Source organism: Pseudonaja textilis, chromosome 4, assembly GCF_049901715.1.
Source record: "Pseudonaja textilis isolate UNSWEBS1 chromosome 4, rPseTex1.2, whole genome shotgun sequence".
NCBI lineage: Eukaryota > Metazoa > Chordata > Lepidosauria > Squamata > Elapidae > Pseudonaja > Pseudonaja textilis.
This window is the reverse complement of record NC_141993.1, coordinates 87,534,530-87,562,099: the sequence shown is the minus strand read 5'-3', so window position 1 is coordinate 87,562,099 and position 27,570 is coordinate 87,534,530. Positions and strand designations below refer to the sequence as shown.

At 47.1% G+C, this 27,570-nt stretch overlaps 2 protein-coding genes, 2 non-coding genes and 1 pseudogene across 11 annotated transcripts; 4 read left to right on the top strand and 1 right to left on the bottom strand.

Annotated features, from left to right (window-relative positions):
- Window positions 1-253: 253 nt before the first annotated feature.
- On the top strand, window positions 254-10,489 carry LOC113451366 (PHD finger protein 13-like). Its single transcript, XM_026722752.2, has 6 exons — window positions 254-609; window positions 789-832; window positions 4,839-4,931; window positions 5,076-5,610; window positions 7,048-7,095; window positions 8,660-10,489. The coding sequence occupies exons 1-6, from the start codon at window positions 585-587 to the stop codon at window positions 8,884-8,886; spliced, it is 972 nt and encodes a 323-aa protein (XP_026578537.2). The 5' UTR covers window positions 254-584; the 3' UTR covers window positions 8,887-10,489.
- Window positions 10,490-11,486: 997 nt separating this feature from the next.
- On the bottom strand, window positions 11,487-23,029 carry LOC113451365 (uncharacterized). Of its 8 annotated transcripts, none has more exons than XM_026722750.2 (3): window positions 22,927-23,029; window positions 20,488-20,558; window positions 11,487-13,776 (listed from the first exon to the last, which is right to left on the bottom strand). In XM_026722750.2, the coding sequence occupies exon 3, from the start codon at window positions 13,758-13,760 to the stop codon at window positions 12,642-12,644; it is 1,119 nt and encodes a 372-aa protein (XP_026578535.2). In that variant the 5' UTR covers window positions 13,761-13,776; window positions 20,488-20,558; window positions 22,927-23,029; the 3' UTR covers window positions 11,487-12,641. The 8 variants fall into 8 exon arrangements, with proteins under 8 accessions (XP_026578535.2, XP_087789741.1, XP_026578533.2 ...); XM_087933615.1 differs by having other exon boundaries at window positions 22,795-22,958; XM_026722748.2 differs by having other exon boundaries at window positions 22,806-22,942.
- A 2,291-nt stretch (window positions 23,030-25,320) lies between these two features.
- Window positions 25,321-25,429, top strand: LOC148125928 (5S ribosomal RNA; annotated as a pseudogene).
- Window positions 25,430-26,358: 929 nt separating this feature from the next.
- Window positions 26,359-26,477, top strand: LOC148125927 (5S ribosomal RNA). Its single transcript, XR_015743724.1, has one exon. It is a non-coding gene; the product is annotated as a 5S ribosomal RNA (ribosomal RNA).
- Window positions 26,478-27,385: 908 nt separating this feature from the next.
- Window positions 27,386-27,504, top strand: LOC148125926 (5S ribosomal RNA). Its single transcript, XR_015743723.1, has one exon. It is a non-coding gene; the product is annotated as a 5S ribosomal RNA (ribosomal RNA).
- The last annotated feature ends 66 nt before the right edge of the window (window positions 27,505-27,570 follow it).

Below are 27,570 nucleotides of genomic sequence, written 5' to 3'. Positions count from 1 at the left end.
CCCCCCCACACACGTCCCCCCCCCCGCCCCCCATAAGGGCCAACCCAAGGAAGTGAGCGCGTGGGGGGAGAGCGGGAGGAGGTCTCCGCCGCACCTCCTCCACCCCCACCCCACACACACACACACACACACCCGCGCGCGCCGGCTTCTGCGCGCTTGCCGCCGCCGCCGCCCCCTTCCTCTTCCTCCCCAGGTGGTACTGCCTCCCGCGCCAGTCCTGCCTGGGCGGAGCCGGCCCGGGAGAGGCGGAGTTGGCGCTCAACAGCCGGCGCCGGTTACAAGCGAAGAGGGCTGGGAAAGCGAGCGGCCAACCCCCTCGAACCGCTGGGAAAGCGGTCCCGCCAACCCCCCCTCGTTGCGTCGCCGCGGGAGAAAGAAGGAAGGAAGGAAGACGCGCCGCCGCCGCCGCCGCCGCCTCTCGCCGATCCCGCCGCTCCGCCGAAGCCTCCTCGCCGCCCCCACCCCCACCCCGCGCCCCGATCCTTCCTCTCCACCCCCGCCCGCCCACCCGCCTTTGGGGGCAGCAGCGGCCGAACGAGGAGGAGACGGGCAGCCGAGCCGAGCCGGCTCGAGTGGCCGCGGGGATGAACAGCTCCGAGGAGGACGCAGGTGGGCGAGCCGGCGGGGCAGCCCTTCCTCCTCCTCCTCCTCCTCTTCCCCCGGGCAGCGGGGCCAGGGGCAGGACGGGCAGGGGCCGCTTTGCAAAGGGAGGGAGGGAGGGCCGAAGGCGCCGGGGTCTGGGGCGCGCCGGCTGCTTCCCCGATCTAACCTCCCTTTCTCTTTTTCAGGGGCGAGCCCCGTGCCCAGTCCGGGCTTCCCCGCCTTCGACGAGGTGAGTCCCCAGCGCGGCGACTCCAAGCCGGCCGGCCGGCCGGAGGGAGGGAGGAGGAGGAAGGCAGCGGCGGGGCAGCAGGGAGGAGAGAAACCGGGCGGGCGACGAGAGGGAGCCGCTCCATTTGCGGCCCGCTTTCTCCGACTCCGGGGTCGGGTGGGGGGAGTGATGGCCGAGGGTCTGGAGTGGCCCCATGGCGAGAGGAAACACCCCCCCACACACACCTCCGGTTGTTCCGGAGCGGGGCGGAGAGCCTGCTTCTCCCGGCGGGGGCGGCGCTCCCGGGTGTCTTTGGCGCGACGGCGGCTCCGCCCCAGCTCCGGAGCCCGAGCAGGAGGAGTTTGGCATTGGCCGTCCCGCGTTTTCTGACCCCGGGAGCTTTTTTTCCCCCATCCTCCCTTCTTTCCCGCGCGGGGGCAGGGGGGGAAACTTCCGAGGAGAGACCCTCGGCTTGCTCCCTTCCCGGGGGCCGGCGGCGAAGCTCCACGCCTCCCGGCTCTTTTGCCCAGGACGGCGGCGGCGCCATCTTAAGCGCCGCCCGGGTGGTGGTGGTGGTGGTGGGGAGGACGACCATCCCGGCGTCCTTGGCTCGACTCGAGCCGGACCGGCGTCTTGAGGGGATTTTGCGGGGTTGTGTGTGTGAGAGAGAGAGAAAGTTCCGCTTGTCCCCTTTTGGGGGAGGAGGGGACGACGAGGGTGTTTTGCGCCGGCTCCGCACGCTCAGCTTGATGATTTCCTTCAGGTTTTGTTGCGGCACGACTGGATGGCCTTTGGGGGTGGGGTTGTTTGCCCCTTCCTCTTTAGAGAATCCCCCTCCTCTTTGGAGGGGTGGAGGAAAACCTTGTCCCAGTTCCCCCCCCCCTTTTTGAGGGGGAATGGGACAAGGTTTTCTCCCCCCCCACACACACACACACCCTGCCTCTACCCAGGTTTTGGTGTGGCTAATTAACAGATAATCAGAGTTGGAAGGAACCTTATAGGTCATCTAGTCCAACCCCCCTGCCCAAGCGGGAGACCCTACTACACCATTTCTGACAAATGGCAGTCCAATCTTTTCTTGAAAGCTAATTCACCACCACCACCACCCTTCAAAAAAAGGAAAAGAAGGGAAAATTTCTAGGCTCTTGGCAGATCCTCCCCTTTAGTCTCAGGGTCACCCTTGTGGCTTTTATCTCCTTCCCTCTGTCCCTGAAAAGATGATTGATTGCAGTCGGGGCAGTGTCTGTTTGATGCGAGGATCTTTTTCTCTTTTTCACATCTGGCCCATTCCTGGCCTTGGATCCATTTAGACCTTCTCTAAATGTAACCACCAGAGCCGCTCCGGATGGCCGGAGCATAAATTTAAATTTAATAGATAAAAAGAACCTCGTGAGGAACATCACCCTTTTTCTTAGTATGGATGACAGAATAACAGAGTTGGAAGGTACCTTGGATGTCTTCTAGTCCAACCCGGTTTAGGCAGGAGACACTATACTATTTCAGACAAATTGTTGTCCAGTTTCTTCTTAAAAATTATTCTTACCTTTATGGTCAGAGTACAACAATGAGATTGGCCATCTACATTGCTGGAGCATTCACAACTTCTGGAGTCAAGCCATTCCACTGGTTAATTGTTCTACCTGTCAGGAAATTTCTCCTTAGTTCTAGGTTGCTTCTCCCCTTGCTTTAGTGTCCATCCATTCCTTATCCTGGCTTCAGGTGCTTTGGAGAATAGGTTATCCCACTCTTCTTTGTGACAACCTCACAAAGAAAAGTGGGATATATACAGCTCCGGCCTTCTGCCTATCAGTTCAAAAGCATGCAAATGCGAGTAGATAGATCTACCACTGCACTGGGAAGGTAGCAGAAAGCGCCTTTGTTGCATAGCCCATGTTGGCCACATGACCCTGGAAAATATCTTTGGACAATTCTGGCTCCTTTGGCCAAGAAACGGACATGACCATGACTAAGAGAGAAACATTTACCTCTTAAGAGTTCCTTAGGACATGGGGCAAGGAACGAAGGTTTAGGGTACCCACCCTGCCTCTTCCTCAAACTTTGGGGGCCGGAGCCATGGACCGGCTTTGCAGGGTTCATCAGTATTACTTATTAAATTGATACGCTGCCCATCTTGCTTATCGAGGACATATTGGATCAATTTGAGCCCAGGCTTTTGCATAAAAAAAAAAAATGAGAGAGAGAGACTGTCCTGGCATGTTTCAAATTGAGGAGGGAGGATATTAAGAATTCAGCAATCTCCCTTGTTTTGGCTGGAATCTGATCTCCGGCTTTCCTTTGTCTGCAGGCAAGCCAACTTGTTTGCTTTGACTGCATGCCTTCGGGAAAACGTCTCCACACTTCCACACCATTATCATTGTTATTATCATCTTCCCCGCTAAATAGCAGGAGAGTTCCCTTCCCTGGAGAACCCCGGCTCTGAGATTTACTGCTGGAATTCACTCTCTCTTTCGTTTTGGAAAAGAGAAAAACCACAGGGCCAAACTGTCCTTTCTGTTGTGATAAGAGATTGGGTGGCCTACGCATTTTCTCCTTGTTTAGAATATCTTGGGAAAGCTAAATGTTCTAGTTGTTTAAAAAAAACAAAAACATTTTTTTCCCCCTTGTGTTATGTAACAGAAGCTGGTGGAAGTGACAGTATTTACTGAGGCAGAAAGCATATTTGGGCTATAAAAAGCTATAAAATGCCTTGTGGCCGTATTCCCCACATCATCTTTTAACCTGGTCTTTAAAATAATTGATTTTCCCTGTTTGTAAAAGTAGACAAGTGTTTCTCAACTTTGGCAACTTTAAGCTGGGTGGACTCCCAACTCCCAAGAATTCCCCAGCCAGCTTTCTGGGGGCACTGTAGTTTGGAGTGAGAGAGAATAAAGGAAGACACGACAGGTGTGGAAGTGTATAAAACCACACAAAGGTTAAGTATTGGACAAATAGGGTTCTTAGGATCAGAACTCAGTCATTGACAGATTCAGGACTGAGAAGCATTTTCCACCCGATGTGTAATTAAATATTGTTGCAAGTCATCCAGAGTCAGTTTTGGCAGATACGTATGTTAGAGAGATGATGGATGGATAGATTGATTGATTGACTGATTGCCAGCCAATTTGGATGGTTTGAGAAGGAACTAAAGGGCTATCAAGGTTGAGGACTGTGGACACCATCCTGCCTTTGGGGCAGAAGACTTGAAATATTTGCACCTGGGAAGCCACACCTGGAAGGAGCTGGTGAGCTTTCTAAAAGCACTCAGATGTCCACTAGATGATCCAGAAGGCCAGCCCAGATCCTTTGGGCCAGACCGGGTCCAGATTGTTGGTGCCATACCAGAATCTCCCACAGGAACCAAGCTTAGCCAGTGCTTGAGATGGCCTGACGTTGATTGTCAGTAACATTGAACAGGACAATCAATGGCCAGCCTCTGAGTGAGGGAGGTGCTTACATTTAGACATCAAGTAATCCATTTTGATTATAACCAAAGATATATTGGCAAGATGGTAGGTTTTTGGTATGGGTACAATGGGCAATGATTTATGGAACTGAATAGGATAGTTTAGGTTTTGTCAACTAACCTGCATTAACTGTATTCTCATGACATCCTCCTTGTCAGGGCAATGCCCTAGGAACTTTCTATTATTTAGGCTCAGCTAGTTTATTAACACTAAAAGGATCCAATAAAGAAGAATATTTGTAGCTCAGGGTTGAAATGAGGGCTCCTTGGTGCTCTCTGAACTTGGTTGTTTTCTTGCAGCGTTTTATTACCCCTAACAACATCAGTGCTGGTATGGAGTGCTGTTTGCTGTCAATTTATATTCTGCTGTTTTGCCTGTCTGTGTAGGTGGAGTGTGTGCGTGTGTGTGTGTGTGTGGAGGGGGGTATCTTTGAGATTCTTGGTTGGACTGTTTACTGATGGCACTTTCCTGACTGGGATACTGTTTACTTGGTTGTTGGTCTGAGTTCACCTATTGTAAAAGGATATTGAGATCCAGACTTGTAAATCTGTGTATCTTTGCAGCCACCCCAGAAAAGACAGAGAACTGTCGAAGACTTCAATCAATTTTGCACTTTCGTGCTAGCCTACGCAGGCTACATTCCCTACCCAAAGGAGGTAAGAAAAGTTGTTGGTTATGGAATCAAGCGCTTGGCCCTTTCCCTGCCTTCCTGGCCTGGGTACTGGGGTGTCCCCATTCTCTCCCGTCTGCAATAAGGCAAATCACAGGGCTTTCTCTCCATTTTTTCCTCACCTCGCCAGAATGAGCCATGGACCTACCGAGGCAACAGAAGCCCTCAGAACAGCACAGGGAGCACCCAAGACAGTGACAATTGGGGATCATCCCAGTCCTGTGACTCCCAAGTGCTCTCAGACGATGGTGGAAGCAGGAACACGGCCTACAAGGGGACAGGAGAGCTGCTGAACTGCCCCAACATCACCGGTAGCAGCTTTTGCACCGGTCGGCACCAGCCAACCAAGAAGAGAAAGCCGTCATCAAAGAAACTCAGTGTGAACCAAGCGACGGACAAGGGCTTGTTGATGCCCCTGAAGGACCAGACCCCGAGAACCACACCCGAGACTTGCACAGAAGAGAAGCAGCTGAAATCCTGTTTCCAAGAGCTCCCATCCAGACCTCTCCTGGAGCCAACGGAGAAAGACTGTATCCCTGGACTTTACACCGAAGAGAAGACGGAGGAACAAGGGACATGCAAAGAGGAAAGAACCAGCTCTGCCTCTTGGGACGTGGCGGAGCAAAGCACAGAAGAACCTGCAGGAGATGACCCTCAACTTAGCAGTAAGTCTGCAAGTACTGGTGCATTTAGAGGAAATTCAACAAGGGTGATTCCCCCCCCCCACCTTAACCAGATGCAGCAGCTAACCTTGATCCACCTAGCCCACAGCCCTTTAACACAGCCGTTCTCTAGTCTAGAGCAGTGTTTTCCAATCTCAGAAACTTTTAGATGTAGACTTCAACTCCCAGACTTCCCCGGCCAGCATAAAGCAGAATTCCCCCCAGCCACTTTAAGACTTGTGCACTTCGTTTTAAGTTTTAAATTAAGTAAACTATAGTTATCCCGTTAAAGTATGAGTCAATAAAATTATAGTCAAATGATTGTTTAATAATGATATCAGGCTATATAATTGTTGATTGACAATATGAGCTATTAGGTAATATAAGTACAATGGAGACTATGAAATGGATGCACACAAAAAAGTGGTAAACCAACCGATACACTGTCTGTAAATTCATGAAGGAAAGGATGATGTTTTTATGTTTTGTGTTTTTGTTTGTTGTTAAAATTAGTAAAACTGTGTTTTTTTTTTTTAAAAAAAAAGACTTGTGCACTTCAACTCCCACAGTTCTCCAGCCAGCATTCCGGGAGTTGAAATCCACAGGCCTTAAAGTTTAGCCAAGTTTGGAGAGCCCTGCTTTAAAGAGACAAGCCTTTGCATTAATACTATCGAGAACAGATTGTTTACTGCTCTGATGATAACGCAATGATTGCGAGATAACTGGGGGCTGAAGTGTGTCAAGGAGCAATCTTCCCCTAACCAAGAAATACAGTACACCCAAATAATGACCGCTAATTAGGACAACATATAACTTCAGTTTATACATTTTGAGACTAATGCTGCATGCCAGGAGCAGTGCACGCACCTCCATTGTAGAAATGGTTCTACACCAGCTCTTGTAGATCCTGCAATGATCAACCCTCATAAACACCTAGACAACCCACCCAAACGTTCCTTTTCTTTTGGATACTCACAGCTTCTCCAACCGTTTGAGTTTGCTCTGAACTTGCGACGCCCTGTTTGCGTTGTAGCGTGCATATGGCTGGAGAATTCTGGGACTTGAAGTCCACCCATTCAAAAGTTGCAGGATTGAGAATTTGCCTTAGAGAATCTGGTGGAAGTAACCTTAAAGTTGTGTCCTCCCTGGGAATGACCCAATTACTTTGAGGAGTGTCAAATGGTGTTATTTTCCCCATTGCCAGTGGACTTTGTGCATGCGGGGATTAGGCAACATTTTATCGTGTAACATCAGGAGCCAATAAGCTGCAAGAAGTTGGATGACTCTCTTGATTTAGAGTGGTCGGTTCCTTAACCAGATCAATTCAAGGCCTAGTGGCTGATTTATCCATTTTACATGGCCTGTGCTGTGCAAAGTGTGTCAATGAGCGACATAAATGTGGACACTCTTCTTTACCCGATTTCTCTCTCCCTCTTGCAGATCTGCCTGAAGAGTTTACTGCAGCAGCCTCAGACACCAAAACAGACGGTAAGCTAAGGCCAGTTTTGCCAGCTGTCAGTAGGGGGAGCAAATGCATTTGGGTTGGGATTCTTCAATAAACCCAGAGAGCCACAATTCTCAATCTGGCAACTTTTATGACCATTGGGGTTCAGTTCCCAGAATGCTGGGCTGCTGGGGAATTCTAGGAATTGGGAAATGCTGCCATAGAGGCTCATTTACATGTATACATCCGAACTAGACTGTGTCGTTTCTCTATGTCATATATGTGGGTATAAAATAGAATATGGAATGGAATGGAATAGAATAGAATAGAATGGAATAGAATAGAATAGAATAGAATAGAATAGAATAGAATAGAATAGAATAGAATAGAATTCCTTATTAGCCAAGTGTGATTGGACACACAAGGAATTTGTCTTGGTGCAAATGCTCTCAGTGTACATTAAAGAAAAAATACATTCATCAAGAGTCAAGAATCATAAGGCATAACACTTAATGATAGTCATAGGGTACAGTAAGCAATCAAATCATATTAGGAAACAGTCAATATAAATCATAAGGATACAAGCGACAAAGTTATAGTTATACAGCCACAAGTGGGAGGGGATGGGCAATAAGGAGTGATGAGAAGATTAATATTAATCATCACTCCTTTTGCCATTCTCCATGCAGTAACTTTGTAAATAGCTGGACAGTGTTGAGGTAATAATTTGTTTAGCAGAGTGATGGTTTTCGGGAAAAAACTGTCCTTGTGTCTAATTGTTTTGGTGTGCAATGCTCTATAGCATCGTTTTGAGGAAAGGAGTTGAAACAGTTTATGTCCGGGATGTGAAGGGTCTGTAAATATTTTCACAGCTCTCTTTTGGACTCGTGCAGCATACAGGTCCTTGATTGGAGGCAGGCTGGTAGCAATTGTTTTTTTTCTGCAGTCCTAATTACTCTCTGAAGTCTGTGTCTGTCCTGTTGGGTTGCAGAACCAAACCGGACAGTTATAGACGTGCAGATGACGGACTCAGTATATGTAATTTTGTATTATTTATTTTGTCATGTTCATGTAGTGTATATTGGAAGTAGTGATCCTTTGAGAGCTGTGTGCAACGAAATTTCGTTTCAATGCATGCCAATTAGTGTACGTTCAAAGTGACAATAAAGTTATTCTAAGTTCTATTCCATCACTACAGACACCGCATTTAAAGCGTTTTGCATCAAGGAAGTGGGTTGAAAGCGAAAGGAAGTTAAACAGCTAATTTTACATCCATCTTTAAAGCCGGGGTTCCCAACCCCCAGTCTGCGGCCCAATACTGGGCTACAGAAGCAACGTGTGTGCACATGCAGCTCCACTTGCACGAGCAGCTTTTACCAATGGAGCGTGCACATGCTTGCTCGCTGTTTGCGTGGAACCATCCCTTCTCCGTCCCCTGCCAGTCTGCAAAGCCAGAAGGTTGGGCATCGCTGCTCTAAGGAGTCTTTAAGAAAAAACACCTTACTAATCACAATGTTAGATTGGGGTGTGCTGACTGAGACAAAACAAGGGTGCCGGTGATAAAACCTCTTTCCTTCCCCCCCACCCCCGTCCCCTCTTTTTACACAGAAGACGATGCTTGGGACCTTATCACTTGCTTCTGCTTAAAGCCCTTTGCCGGGCGACCCATGATCGAGTGCAACGAGTGCATGACTTGGATACACCTCTCCTGCGCCAAGATCCGCAAGTCCAACGTGCCCGAGGTCTTCATCTGCCAACGCTGCCGCGACGCCAAGCAAGAGATCCGCCGGTCCAACAGAGCCCGGACCGTCCCCCGCAAACGCTTCTGTGACTGACCGTAGCAGGGAGGGATGAAGGCTGGACTCCGCCCTCTGAAGCTTCAGTTTGGATTTATTTTTTTTATTTTGTATTTTTTTTGCTGCCAAGACAATCAAAAATGCGGGAACTGTCCTTAGGGAAGAGACCGGAGGCAGCCCTGGAGAGACCTTTTGACACGCGTGTCTTAATTCCAAATGTTGAAATTGGGGGAAGAGGAAGACACTGGGGTGCTGTTGAGATCTCAGGGTTATGCTAAGAGCTGCAAATGCACAAATGCCTGGCAGAGACAAGAGACAAGTTGATGGGGGGCGCAGCGGGATTGCGGGGGGGGATTTATCTGCAGGCCATGCACTAAGTCAGCCAGTAGCCTCTCTGCCCTTACGCAGAGGTGCCTTTTTCTCAGCAGCAGCAGCAGCAGAGAGAGAGTGGGCCCAAGCAAGATTTTTTTTCCTGTGGTACGCCAGCTGCTCGGACTTTAAATGGGTCGGATGATGCACCCTCCGTTTTGTGGTTGGTTCTGCGCCCCTTAAGAACGGCGGGTCGGGGAGCTCCTCGACTCCTTTCCCGAAAGCACACTTCAAGGAGGAGGCGGGGCAGTCCCCTTCCCTCTTGTGCACAGACTCTCACACACCCCCGAGCTTAGAGAGGGCTCTTTTGCGGCCTATTTAGAGCGCGCTCTGTCCTATCCCCAGGACAGCAGGCACCCCCATTTCAGAGCCTCCCCGTCCTTTCAGCGTTTGAGCGAGATGCTATGCTATATAGCTAAGCTAGTCCCTGTTGGACCAGGAAAAGGCGGGGGTGGTGGTGGTGGTGATAATATTCCCTGACTGTACATACTCGGTATGCAGAGGCTTAGAAAATATTTAGCTCTATCTACTCGACTCACTGGCCTAGCCTAGACTTCTGGTTGCACTACTGCCTTTATTCCAAGGGAACATGGGACTGCCTGGGGGGGGGGAGGGAAACGGGACCGCTAATAGCTGTAGAGCCTTTTGGGGAGCTAAAAGGGGAGACGTCTTCCTCCCCCCTCCAAGGTTGGATGGATGGTGAGGCACCTGGCAGAAGCAGATTGGGTCCTGCTTGCCTCCGGGCTGCTCTTGGGAGAGCAATCTGGGGATTTCTTCTTAAAAAAAAAAAAAAGAGAGAGGGAGATCGATCTGTGTACTATGCAAACTAGGTTGTTCCTGGGGAAAATGATACCAGCAAGCAAAACGCTTGCTTGCTTGGAGACGATGTGTCTTGTCACTCCTTCCCGGCTCAGCTGAGACTCTTCCGGTTTGACCCATGTGCCTTCTTTCTTCTCATCTCATCCTTCAGCCCCGCGCGTCCATCTGAAATCTCTACCCGGATGGCACACACGAGAATATTCTGCAGTCGTTTTTTTTTTGTCCACGTGGGTTTTGCCCAGTTTGGGACGGGCTACACCTGGCCACTGCTTAATGAAAGAGCAAAAAAATAATAATGCGCCACCTGATTTACGATCCCACCTGTACCTCTGCTTCCTTTGAGTGTTTACATTTTTACGGTTAGTCTCTATAAAAATGTAAGGTAGCACAGTACAACGCTGTATACTGGGTATATACTGAGTGATACGTATAGATTAAAATACTTTTAAAGCCACGCTTTGTGCTTCGTTTCAGCGCAGATCAAAGCACTGCTTTTATCAACGGGCCACATTTGCACACCCCTTGTCCCAATTTTTTTTCAGTTTGCCTGATATTCTCTCCCTAGTTTAAATGGAACACTCTCATGTTTCACAATTTAAGTTTTCTCTTACTTGCTGCTCCATAGGTAGTCCTCAATTTCTGCCTGTTCAGTTAGCAACCAGTTACAATAGCCGCCTGCCTCAATACTGTGACCTGGATCTGATGCTCTCTCCTGCAGTTGCATGAACACATTTCAGGCACTGGGCAACTGCCCTGCATTGGTGTCACATGCACACACAATTTAGGCTGTTTATTTTTTTTGGGGGGGGGGGTGCAGACAATTAGCATTTGCTTCCAGTTCCCAGCAAATACAAACTGGCCCACAGCAAACAATGGGGTTTGCATGAGCGCTGCAAGAAAAGGCCATAAAATCAGGTCAGTAGCATGAGCAACCCGCTTCACAACTTTCAGGATTGTAACCGCCAGGCTCAATTAAGGACAATGTAAGGTCGTGTGATTGAAAGCGAAGTTGGAAATTAGGATGCTATACTCCAGGCTACTTCTGCCGGCTGCCTGCAATTTGGTAGTTCAAATCCCACCAGGCTCCAGGTTGACTCAGTCTTCCATCCTTCCGAGGTGGGTAAAATGAGGACCCAAATTTGTTAGGGGCAAGAGGGCGGCTCTGTGAACTGCTTAGAGGGGTCTGTAAAAGCACTGAAGCAGCATATAAGTATTATTGCTATTAATCCATTTAAATAAGCTTTAAAGACAGGTTTGGAATCTCAGGCTCCACAGTTCAGCCTTAGGGTTGAAAATTTTCCAGTCATCCCAAGATCTCTTTATCAGAAAGGCACAGGATGAATGAAATTAGAATACTGTTAGCCACAATATGTAGTAAAGAGAAGTATAATGAATGAGGCATTTATACCCTATTTTCGCAATTATAAAAGACCACAGGACAACATCCAGCATAGATTTTTTATTTTTATTTTCATAACTAGAGGCAAACAAAGAATTCTTTTTTAATGCGTCCCCAAGAAAAATATCACAAGACTTCTTTTTAAAAAGGCAGTTACAATCCAACACCACCCAAATTGCATTTTTAATTACAGTTTTTTTAAGCACGTCTTTTCAACATCTCAGTTGCAATTCCCTCAAAATGTATCTTTTTTAAATGTTACTTCCTTCCACGCAACTTGTGGCCTTCCATTATCATCACACTGGATATTTCTTGGACAACGCAGGTTCCGCGATATACTGGCAACCGTAGGTTAGCTGAGGACAATTTAGCCGTGCCGTGGATTGAAACAGTAAAAGTATTCCGTTGTAAGCATATCATGTATTCCAGGTCCTTTTAGTGTACCTGGTAATAAGGTAACTGTATCTCGAGCAAAAGGCTATTTTCATTTCTGAGAACGTCTCGATGGAAGATACCTGGAAACTGATCTGGAAATGTGAAAGCAGCAAATCCAGAATGTCTTCCTTTTTTAAAACTACCCATTTTGCCTGGTAAAAAAAAGGGAATAACCAACGATGTTCGCGATCTTCAGGAGAAAAACGGGAGTTGCTCTAAACGTTGGTCTGTTCTGATAGCAGGCTGAGGGCACTTCACACGTTCCCAGGAGGAATGCAGCTTTCGAAAATGTTAACTGAAAGACAGAGAGAAAGAGGGAGGGAGAGACAGAGAGGCCAGCTATACTCTAGGCCAGGGGTCTCCAACCCTGGCAACTTTAAGACTTGTGGGCTTCAAAGCAAAGCTGGCTGAGGAACTCTTAAGAGTTGAAGCCCACAAGTCTTAAAGTTGCCAAGGTTGGAGACCCCTGCTCTAGGCCGATGTTTCTCCATCTTGGCTTTAAGATGGTGTAGATAGACTTCAACTCCCAGAATTCTCTAGCCGCCTAGGGAATTCTGAGAGTTGAAGTCCACACCTGAAAAATCGCCCAGGTTGAGAAGCCCTGCTGCTCCAGGCCGCTGCACAGAATTTACAAAGCTGCCTTCGGACACAAGAGCTCATTCTGTCCACTCGGAGAAAGAAAGGAGAACGGGGTTAACAGGTGGAAGGCACATCTTCTGAAGAAAAATAAAAAAAGAGGAGAAGAAGAAAATATCTCAAACTTCCCACAGCTTTACTCTTCATTGGCCCAGACAGCAGAAAGGTTCTTCTCTTCCAGATAAGGGACCACGGCATCCGTGTAGAATTTCTCCAGCTTGGGGACCGTTTGCTTCCAGAAAACCGGGTCGAAATCCACCGGGGCAATTGCGGTTTCTTTGTTGGTGTGAACGACAAAATCAGTTTTGTCCAAGCCGGAAACTCCCATCTGGCACTGAACCTGGGTATAATAGGGATGCGTTTTCTTCAACGAGTAGGAACTGCCTTCCTTTTCCAGGCAGAAGGTATTGTCTCGGCACGCTTCGGCCACCGTCTTATTTCTGTGTTTGTAAGGGCACTTCACCTCCAAGAGACGAAGATTCTTGCCGGTGTTCGCATCTTGGACAATGCCATCAGGGCTGCCAGCCAGCCAGGGTTTGTCTTTGTCAACGAAGAGGCCGCAGTCTTTCACCTTCACTGGCTTCTTGGCCGTGCTGGACTTGAGGGCTTCGTAAGCTTGCACTGCCTTCTTCTCGTTGCGGATTCCCCAATTCATGGCCGGGGTATGAACCTTGGAGCCTGATCTCACCACCTCCTTCAGGTACGACTGAGGCACTTCCGAGGTCCGGCCGTTCACAAACTTGCTGTTGGAGATCCTGGGAGCGATGGAGGCCGTGATGCGGTTCTCGCGCCACTTGTGCCATTCGGGGTTCCTCCACTGGCCCCGGGTTTCCCTCTCGACCTCAGCCACTTTTTCAGAGGAGAGGGGTGCAGGAGGCAAACCCTTTGCTTTGCCTTGGGCTTTGCTCGCGGCATCGGAAGTAGCAGGAGGATTGACTCCACCCGACGCCGCGGGGCTCTTGACTGCTCCTCCATCGCTCTTCCTTGGACCTCCACGTCGGCCATCAGAAGCCGTCGCAGGCCTGGGCTGGGCGCTCTCCCCTGCTCCTCTAGGCTTTCTGGAATAGGAAGCCTTCTCTGGGGCTGTCCCTCTGCCGCTCCCACTCTTAGGAACCGTAGCCGTTGGTTTTGCACTGGTCGCAGGGACGGTCCTGGAGGTGGCCAATGACCGAGGAGCTCCCGGACCTGCCTTGGGGGCTTTAGCAGCTGGGCGGGGAGATGCAGCAGAGTCAGAGGTTTTCCTAGGTCTCCCCATTTTTCAAAGTCTTGTTCTGCAAATATCAGAAGAGAAGAGAGAGAAGAGGAGAGTTTATGACACACGCAGAGACACCTAGGAAATCATTTCCTAATATTCCTGCTCCGTGAGTTGTTTGCATCTTCTGCCTTTTATCTATCAATGGTTGAAAAGACCAAAAGAACCCACCCCTCCACCCCCAAAATCATCCACAGATAAATCTTGCAAAGTACAAGTAGTCCTCGACTTACAACAGTTCGCTTAGTGATGGTTCAAAGTTTCAACAGCAGAACTGAAAAAAAGTGACTTATGATAACTTTTTCAGCTACATTTCCGGGATCCCCACAATCATGTGATCAAAATTCAGAAACCTGGCAACCGGTTCATGTTTATGACCGTTGCTGTGTCCTGAGGTCATGGGATCATAGAACAACAGAGTTGGAAGGTACCTTGAGGGTCATCTAGTCCGGCCCCCTGCTCGAGCAGGAGAGTCTATTCCGAATGATTAGCCTCTATCTAGGCTTGAACTCGCAGCCTCCTGATTGTGAGGCAAGGGCTCTACCTCTAGGCCACCGGAGCTGCCTCATGTCATGGGGGAAGCCGGATTCACTCTAACAACCGGCTCACCAACTTATCAACTGCAGGGATTCCCTTAACAACCGAGGCAAGGAAGGTTGTCCCATGAGGCGAAATTCACAAAAATACACCTCACTTCACCACAGAAACGTTGGGCTCCATGGTGGTCATTAAAGTCGAGGACTACCTGGGCAAGAGATGGGAATGGCAGAGCTGCCTCCTCACGCGCTCTCTTTCCTTTGCCTCCCTGGGGGAGAGGCGGGAGGAAAACGGATTGGGGAGGGTGAGGAGAACTCTACTATTCATCATGGCGGCCAGAGATAAGACTTCAAGGACAGCCAGTTATGACAGAACGCAGCTGCATACCAAGGACAACCATTCCCAAAACATCTGGTTTCAATGTGATTGGACAAATGTGGAAGGAGGGGGGGTGGAGGGGGTAAAGACTCTTGGGAGGGAGGAAATTACACTTGGGGAATTTGGCACCCCAAACTTCAGATCTGGCTTTGCTTTGCTGTCCTTCACTTGACCCAAAGAGGCCGCTGGACTTTCTGCATTTGTTTTTTGAAGACCTTTCGCTTCTCATCCACGAAGCTTCTTCAGCTCTGACTGGATGGTGGGGAATGGAAGGGTGTATACTCCTTGCAGAGTTATTATATTCCTTGCAAATGACCAGCTGTCTGCAAGGGATAGAAATCCTTCCATTCCTCACCATCCAGTCAGAGCTGAGGAAGCAAAAGGTCTTCAAAGCCAGTTACCTCTTGGAAAAACAAAACACCTTTGGGACAACCATGATCTAGATCAGGGGGTCTCCAACCTTAGCAACTTTAAGACTTGTGGACTTCAACTCCCAGAATTCCTCAGCCACAAATCTTAAAGCTACCAAAGTTGGAGACCCCTGATCTAAACCACTCTAGAAGCCTTTTTCAACCAACCAGCGAGCCTACAGGATTTTAAATGAGATTGTATACATGCTGCTAATTGCACACACAAGCAAATTGGGAAGAGGTGGACACGCCTCTCTTGTGCATGCACAAAGAGTCATTTTCCTCTGAAAACAGTGGAACCTTCAACAATCTGCGAGATACCCCCCCCATCCCATTCTATGTGACTGCAAATAAAAGGCTGCATTCACAAAAACACTTTCCTGAACAGTTTTGTCTCTAGCCTGCTTCCAGAGTTGCCTCCTTTATAATCTGCTTTTTATTCTCTGAATAGCTGGACTACAGCTCCCATTCACCTAAGGGCCAGATGACTGTAAATCATATACATCCTTCCATTTCCCCGCCATTCTATCAGAACGGAAGAAGCTTCCTTGATGAGAAGTGAAATGTTTCCAAGGAAAAAAACTAAGAAAAGTCCACTGGCCTTTTGAGGCTCCTTTGCCAACGAGGTCGTTGTAATTACACTGGATCTGCAGCAATGCTGGGTTGAGGGAAACTGCCTTAACAAAGCCCCTTTGGTCTCATTCGTTTTTACTCTCCTGTGGTTTAAAATCCCAAAGAGGCTTTAGGGGGGCTGAGGCTTAACTCCAGATAATGAGAACCAACCAGTTTTTCTAAGAGTCTGAAGGGAGCTCTGCGTTTTAGATCTCATCAAAACAGGTCTATATTTCCAACATAGTTATTCTCCAGGGACTAACTAAGTTTGCACATCAAAAACGTGATTCGATCCAGAGATATTTTTATTGGGGATTTTACCTGAAGGTTATAGCAATGAAATAACATATATGAGTATTAATGTTTTAACTGCAGCTAGAATTGTATTTGCTCAAAATTGGAAAAATGATAAAATTCCGATGGAGGAGGAGGAGATTAAGAAAATAATGTAATATGCAGAAATGAGTAGATTAACATTACCAATTGGAGCGCAGGAAAAAAAGGAGTATTATAAGATCCGGGATTTATTTTATCAATGGCTAGATAGAAGAGTAAGAAACTGAAGTATACTGTAATAGTAGTGATATATTATAACTGATTATTCTTGAATAAGTTACAATAGGAATATAATTTACCAAGAGTTGAGATTTGCTTTTAAAAATAGCCTGGAACTGAAATTAAAACTTTAATGACATTATAATAATGATATAATATGATATAGAATGTTGATCAGAATATAATAATGTAAATTTAAGAGGAAAGGATTATAAATATAGCATACATGATATAGCAAACTGACACATTGTACAATTGAAAGGTTTTATTTGTTGTTTTGTCATAAAAAAAATTAAAAATTCAAAAACCAGTTTGAAGAAGCCACTGTTAACTAAGTACACTGAGTCCTCGATTTACAACTCTAATGGGACCTGTCTGTCACGATCATTAAGTCGTTATGGTCATAAAACAGGTTACCGCCAAAACTGATGCAATCCAATGGACCTGTTTTGCCCCCTTTTTCAAAGGGCTGCTGAGTAACTTGTCATAAGTGGAGGATTACCTGTATGCGCATTGTTCAGGTGGTCCTCGACTTATGATTTGAGCCTAACATTTGTCGCTAAATCAAACATTTGTGAAGTGAGTTTAGTCCCGTTTTGCAACCCTTCTTGCCACAGTTGTTAATTACTACAGTTAAGTGAGTAACACTATTATTAAAGTGCAACTTCCCTGTTGACTGTACTCATCACAATTATGTGACCTCAGGACACTGACGGTCATAAATATACCAAGCAGCCAAATTTTGATCAGGTGACTGGGGGGGAGGGGAAATGCTGCAACAGTCATGTGAAAAGCCGTCGTAAATCACTTTTTTCAGTGTCGCTATAACTTCAGATAGATGTCATTAAACAAGTAGTCCTTGACATACAACAGTTAATTTAGTGACTGTTCAAAGTTACAATGGCACTGAAAAAAGTGACTTATGGCCTTTTTTCAGTTACAACCTTTGCAGCATCCCCATGGGTCATGTGATCAAAATTCAGAGACTTGGCAATTGTTTCACACTTATGACCGCTGCTGTATTCCTGGGGTCCCTTTTGTACCCTTCTGACATGTGAAGTCAATGGGGAAGCCAAATCCACTTAACCACCGTGTTACTAATTTAACAACTGCTGTGATTCACTTAACAACTGTGACAAGAAGTCATAAAATGGGGGCAAAGCTCACTTCATGTCTCACTTGGCAACATAAATTTTGGGCTCAATTGTGGTCGTAAGTAGAGGACTACTGGTACCATGCCATAAATCATGTCTCCAAACTGTCCTTTGTGGGTTTGTATTAGGCTTGTAGCAAAAAGGAACCAAATGACCCTGAAGGATATCTTCCCTGAATCTAATCATAGCACAAATTGCATTTAACAAGATTTAAAGAGGTGAAGCAATTGCCTATGGCCTTGAAGTTCTCAGGGAGTACATTCACGCAATACTTTTGAGCTTTGCAAAGACTCCTCAGCTGGGCTCACACACGACTCCAAAATATAAACTAACCAACGGTCAGGTCACCATCTTGTCCTGCCCTTCCGTTGGAAAGCAGAAGGGAGCGGGGGAGGCGTGCTAGCATTTTTCTTGTGCTTTTCCTTTTGCTGTAACCGCTTGGAATTAAGGAGGCTGGAACTGTCTTCCAGTTCCAGCCTGGTTCCAAGGCCATGGTGCCCCGAGATTGACCTGTTATCTTGCCTAGCACCTCAATGTTCTCAAAACATTCTTGTGGCATCCGATGGATTGGTCAGGAGGAATATTGGGTTGGGTTTTGGGGAAACGGAAGAATTGCTTTGCGCTTTGTGTGGGACCTTCAGATTCTTCCTGAATTTACTGCAACCACTTTCTCTCAATAAAAGTACTTTTTAATTCAACTCAATGTAGTTTGGCTTTCCTGAGGGACCAGCAGAGGCAGGTCCTTACACCAACTTTGCTCAGTGTTATCAAGCCACAGTAAGATTTAAACAAAGTTAAAACTTATCAAAGCAGAATATTATGCAAGTGCTGGTAAATTATAACCCATGGTTTGTTTATAAGCCCCAACTGAATTCAATGAAACCCAATAAAGTACATTATGACTCACAGACACACACAAAAAGGCTTGATTCACTCCTCCCTGCAAATACAAAGGCTTCATTTCCCAGAATTCCCCAGCTAGTGTAACTGCTGCCAAAAATATTAAGCTATTGAAGCTCTATTCCTATATTTTGCAGCACAATAAATCACACACCTCCTTTGCCAAGCGAAATACAAAAATGCTTTTTCTCCTTTTCCATCAGCAGGGAAAAAGGAATCTCGGAAAAGTTCCCTGTGAGCAAGATTTCATCAAATGAGATGTACAGAAAAGGGTGGGCTTCAGCCGGTTCACTCCAGTTTGGCCGAACCGGAAGTTAATTTTGCATCTGGTTTGGTGAACTGGTAGTTCTAATGACTGGCTGGCCCAGCCCCACAAGTCCTTATGTGGCCCGTTTTGGAACCCAAGTTAAGTGCAGGGCCTGTGTGGAGACTCGGGAAGGGTGAAAAACGGGCCCCCCCGAAGGATCCGGAAGGCCGGAAATGAGCATGTTTCCGGCCTCCGGAAAGCCTTAAGAGCCCAGGGAGGGTGCAAACAGCCCCCCTGCGGCCCTGTTTTTGCTCCCAGGGTGATGCACAAGACCGACTAGGCCACACCCACCCAGCAACCAGGCAGAGAACCAGTTGTTAAATAATTTGAAGCCCACCCCTGGATGCATAGTATACCTGGGAGAAAATTTCCCTATGGGAATCAGGATCCGAGATATACATGTACACTTTAAAGGAAAATATTTATAGCTCAGGGATGAAACTAGGGGTCTTCGGTGCTCTCTGAGCTTGCTTGCAGATGTTTCATTACCCTAACTAGGTAACATCACCAGTACTAGAAGGGAGTAACGTTTCACCCCAAAAGGTCTCTTCTTAAACACTCCTTACTAGCACTGATGATGTTACTTCGTTGTGTAATGAAACATCTGCAAGAAAACAAGGAAGCTCTTAAGAGCACCAAGAACCCCTCACTGATACACTTTTTTGTTTAAAATGGTGGTTTTTCAAACTTGGTAGCTTTAAGGTACGTGGACTATCCGGCTGGAGAATTCTAGGAGTTGAAATCCGCACATCTTAAACTTCCCCTTTTTAAAGAAGACTGGTTTAAAGACTCCTTTGAGTCAATCTTGACTCGTACCGGTATCCCAGATACACACAATTAACTTTTATGACAACAAAAAAGCATGCCTGGGTTCCTACTGCCCCCATTTAGGTTTGTTTGTTTTTAATTTTCCAGTCTATAGCTTACAATTGTGTGTTCTCCCATCCAAATACGAAATGATTACAGGTAATCCTCGACTTACGACCAAATTTGGAACCAGAACTTCTGTTGCCGAGCAAGGCGGTTAAGTGACTTGAGCTCAACTTTATGACTTGTGCCATGTATGTTAAACAAATCGCTTCGGTTGTAAATAAATCTCAGGTATTAAATACACCCAGCGACTCCCATTGATTTTACTGGTCAAAAGCTGGCTGAGAAGGTCACAAGTGGTGATCACCTGACCCTCATCCCACCCACATTTTCATTCTACATACAAAAAACCTATAAAGTCTTCCAATATTCTGCGCTTAATAAACTTTTTGGGAAGTAAGGAAAAGGTGAAAAAAAAAGGGCAAGGTTTAAAGCTTTACAGTAATTGGAAATCCAATGTACTAATTATCTCTCTCTCTCTCTCTCTCTCTTTAAGTTTTCGTGGGTACTTACATGTATGGTATTCAGCTTTGTTCGGGTATTTTCCCAGGTCATTGTAGTTGTGCTTTTAAAGTTGTAGCAACGTTTCGGCAGAATCTCATCTGCCATCATCAGGCTTCTGTATAGTGTTCATCTGATGAACACAGTTGAACACTATACAGAAGCCTGATGATGGCAGATGAGATTCTGCTGAAACGTTGCTACAACTTTAAAAGCACAACTACAATGACCTGGGAAAATACCCGAACAAAGCTGAATACCATACATACATACATACATACATACGTGTGTGTGTGTATGTGTATATATACAGTAGCTCTTTTTCTTAGTTCATATAAAAGACAAAGTAAGATTTTAATTAAAAGAAATATATTGTGAAGAAAGCATGCTTCTGTATCCAACCCTCACCAAATTGCTTACCCCACATGGTTGCCTACATATATTCCAAATAGCTAAGAGAAGGAACCAACTAAATTTAAAAAAAAAACTCTGCATTGCAAACTTACCTTTTTTTAAATTCACAAAGCACCTTAGACTTCGTTACTTTGAGGTTTCTTCCAAAGTTGGATGCAAACAGCTGTAGAGAAGAAACACAACAAAATCTTTTAAACTTTTCTTTCTCTCCGTACCTTTTCTTGATTCACAAAGTACAACGGTAGACTATGCCACTTATAAATGCCCCTAGAAGTTTCTTCCGAATTCTTTTGTTCTCTGCTAATGTAACCAGATCCAGCTTCGGAACAGCTGCTGGGGTGAGGCTTGTGGAGGAACAAAATCAAACATGAAAACAAGGCAGAGATTGGGAGAAATGACACAAGTCTAAAAAGGCATGTCTGGGCATAACACATTGCATGCTGTTTCTGCAGTGATTCTCCGATTGCTAAGAAAAAAACTGTTTTATACCAGGGGTAGCCAACTTCTGGAACCCCAGGGACCACCAAATTCATAATTTTAAATCTCGCAGACCAAAGGCCCTGGGAAAATCCCCCCAAAAGTCCCCAACTTGGTTAATGGGTGGGCCATTAAGGCCTGGATTCTACATAACAAAGCTCTCTACCCATCTCACCATCTAGTCTGGGAAGATTGCATCAGCCAGCACTCAGGTGAAGCCATGTGGTCCAGACAAAGCTTACAGTTAGCTAGGACCCCTGCCCCCTGGGAATCTTGACAGCCAATAGGATACAATTCTTGCACAGGAACAGTGGGTATAAAACTAAGGGTCTCTCAGCATTTGGACCCTTCTTTTCCTTCACCCAACATCTTGAAGCATGTGATCGTCCTTTTCACTTTGGAGCTCCAAGCCATGTGGTCCTATCCATCATTAAACCATCTTTCCAAACAACCTGTCTTTTTCCCCACTTGGAACTGAACCCAGAAATTTAATTCTTCCAACAGAGTAAAGCAAGAAAGCTTATAAAATGGGGCAAAAGCCACTTAACAAATCTCTCTTAGCAACATAAATCCTGGGTTCAATGGTCATAAGTAGAAGACTACCTGCAATGCAAAGCCACAACTGAAGTTCCCACCCCAAAATAATTGATCTCCCCACCACCCCCAATTTATCAAAAAAATCCTTTCTTAGTGAGCACCTAGAAGCCAATAGGAACATAGGTGTCAAGTTTGTAGGCTTTAAGGTTCTGGAGATTTTGTGATGATGTGTGAGTGGTATTTCCCTTTTATAAATATAGAAAATAGAAGACATACACACACACATAATATACATACATACACACATATATGTAAAACCTGTAAAAAGGTTGCAGAGAAGGAATGCACAATGGCCACCAAGGTGTAGCTTGCTCCCTCCCCAAAACACGCAACCTCTAGAACAAGTTTACACTTCATCCTCCTCTTAACTTCACCTATCCTGGCTTATTTTCCAGATGTAATGAACTGAGTTGCTGCCAGCAGGAGGACTTCTTGTTTCTTTTCAAGGCGGAAACCTCAACAGCCCCGAGGGCCCTCTTTATAAAAGGCCCAAGCGCTCCCTCCTAACGTCCCATTTTGATTTTCCCCGCGTTCAGTTTTTCTCGCCATTACCTATCTGGGCAGACCCTTTAACGGACTTCTTGCATTTCCCCGGATGCATTTGCAAAACCGCACCAATAAACTATACTTAAAAGTCCATGAACATCGTATTCTAATTATTCCAAAGTAAGCCCCGTCGTTTTCTCTCTTTCGCATACGACCTAGTAGTCGCTCTATTTTTTATATTTATATGTATTTATATTACATACATACATCTATATATGTGCGGGTACATATGTATATACATATATATGTGTGTGTATGTATAAATAAAACTGTGTATATACACACAAAAACATACAATCTATGTTATATTAATTATGCATGTATATTTAAAAAATTGCAATATAAAAATTAAAGTGACCATTAGTGCCAGAGATTGAATATCTCTCTGTATATATATAATTGCAATATTAAAACTAAAGCGACAATTAGTTGCCATCCAAAACAGAAAATATATAAATTTCCATTTATACATATGCATCTAAAATATTGCAATATCCCAATAATTGCACCTCCTAATAGTGAAGCGCGAGAGGAAAACTCTACCTAGAAAGCGCTACGCCGAGCGGTGCAAACAAACCCAGCGTGCCGCGGTTTCTCCCACAAGCCAGGATTTAACCATCCAAGCTCGGCGCAACGCGTGACCTGCATCCATGCAGAGTTTTTAGCCATCCCAGGCTTTTTTTCCCCCGAGGGGGCATTTGCTCCGAATCATCCGCCCATCCCAAAAGGCGGGAGCGAAAAAAAATCCCAAAATGCAAAAATAACGTTATTTAAGTTACCCTTTACTGACTTCTTCATTTAGCATCGGGCGAAGATTCGCAGTCCCGCCAAACAAACACTGCAAAGAGGTGCAATTGCCCGCGACGAACAAAACAAAAACAAAAGCGAACTTTGCTCCGCGACACACTTACCAAAACGGATCAGACCGACGGAAAAGAATTGCTGCGCGCGCGCAGAACGCCCCCTGGGAAAAAGGGAATCCCCGCGGGCCCCACCCACAACGCCGAGTAGTGCTGCGCCTGCGCCGTTCGGAGCGGTCACGTGCTTTGACCCCCCCCCTCCTGCCTCCGGTAGTGAGAGATGACTTATCTTTTCCTGAGCGGGGAAGGAAAAAAAGAGGCCGGCTGAGGAGAATCTTTTTTTCTTTTTTTTTTTAAAAAAAAGAAAACACACAAACGAAAATAATAATGATTCGACTCTGACCAAGCGATATTGAGGAAAAGGGCCCGCAAGTAGAAAGCCCCTACCCACCCAAGTGGGTGAAATAAGGCGTAGCAGATAGTTAGCAACTACACAGCCTATGGTTCCCAGCCAGAGAGAGCTGTGGAGGGTGGCTGTATTATTGGGCCCATGGACTCAGGATGTCGTTGTTACTGTAGCTGTTTGTCAGGTATGACTGACTGATAAAGCAGTTCTAGGAATATGAGGGGAATTGGTCAATAGCTCCAAGCAGCCATTTCGGAGTGATTTGGCTAAAGCACAGGTGCAGCAGGATAGCCCCAAGGATTCCCCTAGCTGGGGAAAGAGTGCAGCTACAGCCTTCAGCGACAAGGAAGAGGAACTGCCTATTGCACATGATCCAATACCACGTAGGGCAGAGAAAAGGCTAAAGAAGCTAACTTCAATCAGATTACATGTGAGGAAGCGGCTTCTCTCTCTCTCCTGCTATTTAGCACAGCACACAGGTGGACATGATGATGATGAGAACAAGCTGTTAATTTATTTCTGGATATTCTTGCCTTGAACTTTGCAGTGTGTCTCTTCAGCTGTTCTCTTTCCCATGCTTTGACCTGTGAATTTGCCTTGCTCTTCGAAATAACGTTTGTTTTGGGGATTTTTGCCTAATGGACTGGACTTGCATTGCCTTCATGACTAGCGTTGGCTACATTTCAGTAGACTGTAAAATTTATTTGGATTCACCTTCTGCTCACAAAGGGAATTCCTGTGCAATGTCAATACGCATTCCAAAACCTTAATGAAGATTCCTTAAACATTTGATGTGTTTCCATCAGTGGCACAGCAAATGGACAGCACACCATACTACCCAGTTAATGCCAAATATCATCTGATCTCAGAAGCTAAACAGCTCCAAGGCTGACCTGAAGGCTAAGGAAACAGGATAGGCCTGTGGAAATCCAGAAAGACCCTGGGCGGGATTCACTGCCAAGGCTTGAACAGGGGGTGCTGTGCCGTCCTGCCAGTCTGTGCCCATGATCAAGTTCTGCTTGTCAGCTGGCCTTTTGTCTCTGATCGTCCAAAGTGGGGGTGGCCGGCTCCGGAGGGCAGAGTGTTTGGAGCTGGATTTTGCCTGAAGGCTCCCTCGGAATAGACCTCCGAAGCGACGAGCAGAGTGGCATGGGAGGCGTCCATAAGGCCACAAGTCTTGCTATGTTGAAGGGAGATGGAAGGAGTCATGGGAAGAGGCCGAGTGGCACAATCCCATAGCTAGTATGTGCGGTAGGGACGGTGAGTGACAGGCCAAGGAGGTGGGAGGGCCTGTCAGAATCCAGTGAGACCCTGCGACAGATTCCTTGCGCAGATGTGATAAGAAAGCACTGCGGGTTGCTTCAAGGCAGTGGTAAGCAGCTTGAGCATCATCTACGGACATACTACCCTGAACAAGCCCAATCTCGTCTGATCTTGGAAGCTAAGTGAGTCACCTGTCATTAAGAGAATCTGCTAGCCCCCTTCACTTTGCTTGTCGGAAGCCCGTTGGGAAGATTAAGAAGGACCATCGCACAACAACAGGGACAGTGTGATTTTCATCCACACGTGCGTAGACCTAGGTATATGTGCATGAATTTGGGAAAGCCAAAGTATGTTTCGAAAAAGTAAAAAAGAAAAAGTAAAAAACCCTTTAAAAAGGAAGAAAAAGCTTTACTCAGGATTTGAATTCCACCCTCGTTGTGCCGGTCTGCGCCCATGATCAAGGTCTGCTTGTCAGTCAACTGGCCTTTTGTCTCTACTTGTCCAAACTGGGGGTGTCCTGCCCCGCAGGGCAGAGTGTTTGGAGCTAGATTTTGCCAGCAGGCTCCCTTGGAATAGAGCCCCGGAGCGAACAACAGAGCAGCACAGGAGGCATCCATGAGGCCTCCAGGCTTGCTATGTTGAAGGGAGATGGAAGGAGTCGAGGCCAAGTGGCACAATCCCAAAGCTGGTGTGTGTGGTAGGGACAGTGAGCGACAGGCCAAGGAGGCGGGATGGGCCTGTGGGAATCCAGTGAGAGCCTGGGTCGGATTCCCAGCCGGGCTTGAAGAGAAAGCAGTGCGGGTTGCTTCAAGGCAGCGGCAAGCAGCTTGAGCAGCGTCTACGGCCATACTACCCTGAACACGCCCGATCTCGGAAGCTAAGCAGGGTCAGGCCTGGTTAGTACTTGGATGGGAGACCGCCTGGGAATACTGGGTGCTGTAGGCTTTTGCCCCCGGCTCTCTCCCCACACCCAGCCTGTCACCCTGCCCTTTGCTGCCACTTTAACACTTTTGGTGCCCTCCCCCTTCCCCTCCCACGATCCTCTATAGACGGCCAAGCAATCAAAGCTTAAAAGCTCACTTCTTTGGGATACGGAAGAGTGCTTGACTTACCGCCGCAATTCAGCCCTAAGTTTCCCTTTCTAAGGAAGATGTTTGTGAAGTGAATTGCATCCCGTCCATGGCCATCCGTGACCCAGTGGTGAAGAAAATACCTGCCGTTGCTAAGTGAGTCACCTGTCGTTAAACGAATCTGCTAGCCCGATTCACTTTTCCTTTCGGAAGCCCGTTGAAAAGATTACAAAGGACCATCGCAGGATCCTAGGACAGTGTGATATTCATACAGACATGCGCATACCTAGCTATACCTACATGAATTCCGGAAAGCGAAAGTATGTTTTGGAAAAGTAAAAAAAGAAAGGAATCCTCTAAAGAGGCCGATAACGCCTAATTCAAGATTTGAATTCCACCCTCCTCCTGCCGGTCTGCGCCCGTGATCAAGGTGTGCTTGTCAGTCAGCTGGCCTTTTGTCTCTACTTGTCCAAACCGGGGGTGTCCTGGCCCGCAGGGCACAGTGTTTGGAGCTGGATTTTGCCAGCAGGCTCCCTTGGAATAGAGCCCCGGAGCAAACAGCAGAGCTGCACGGGAGGCATCCATGAGGCCTCCAGGCTTGCTATGTGGAAGAGAGATGGAAGGAGTCGAGGCGGAGTGGCACAATCCCATAGCCGCTGTGTGCGGTAGGGACAGTGAGCGACAGGCCAAGGAGGCGGGAAGGGCCTGTGGGAATCCAGTGAGAGCCTGGGTCGGATTCCCAGCCGGGCTTGAAGAGAAAGCAGTGCGGGTTGCTTCAAGGCAGCGGCAAGCAGCTTGAGCAGCGTCTACGGCCATACTACCCTGAACACGCCCGATCTCGTCTGATCTCGGAAGCTAAGCAGGGTCAGGCCTGGTTAGTACTTGGATGGGAGACCGCCTGGGAATACCGGGTGCTGTAGGCTTTGCCCCGGCTCTCTCCCACACCCAGCCTGTCACCCTGCCCTTTGCTGCCACTTTAACACTTTTGGTGCCCTCCCCCTTCCCCTCCCACGATCCTCTATAGACGGCCAAGCAATCAAAGCTTAAAAGCTCACTTCTTTGGGATACGGAAGAGTGCTTGACTTACCGCCGCAATTCAGCCCTTAGTTTCCCTTTCTAAGGAAGATGTTTGTGAAGTGAATTGCATCCCGTCCATGGCCATCCGTGACCCAGTGGTGAAGAAAATACCTGCCGTTGCTAAGTGAGTCACCTGTCGTTAAACGAATCTGCTAGCCCGATTCACTTTTCCTTTTGGAAGCCCGTTGAAAAGATTACAAAGGACCATCGCAGGATCCTAGGACAGTGTGATATTCATACAGACATGCGCATACCTAGCTATACCTACATGAATTCGGAAGCGAAAGTATGTTTTGGAAAAGTAAAAAAGAAAGGAATCCTCTAAAGAGGCCGATAACGCCTAATTCAAGATTTGAATTCCACCCTCCTCCTGCCGGTCTGCGCCCGTGATCAAGGTGTGCTTGTCAGTCAGCTGGCCTTTTGTCTCTACTTGTCCAAACCGGGGGTGTCCTGGCCCGCAGGGCACAGTGTTTGGAGCTGGATTTTGCCAGCAGGCTCCCTTGGAATAGAGCCCCGGAGCAAACAGCAGAGCTGCACGGGAGGCATCCATGAGGCCTCCAGGCTTGCTATGTGGAAGAGAGATGGAAGGAGTCGAGGCGGAGTGGCACAATCCCATAGCCGCTGTGTGCGGTAGGGACAGTGAGGCGGGAAGGGCCTGTGGGAATCCAGTGAGAGCCTGGGTCGGATTCCCAGCCGGGCTTGAAGAGAAAGCAGTGCGGGTTGCTTCAAGGCAGCGGCAAGCAGCTTGAGCAGCGTCTACGGCCATACTACCCTGAACACGCCCGATCTCGTCTGATCTCGGAAGCTAAGCAGGGTCAGGCCTGGTTAGTACTTGGATGGGAGACCGCCTGGGAATACCGGGTGCTGTAGGCTTTTGCCCCCGGCTCTCTCCCCACACCCAGCCTGTCACCCTGCCCTTTGCTGCCACTTTAACACTTT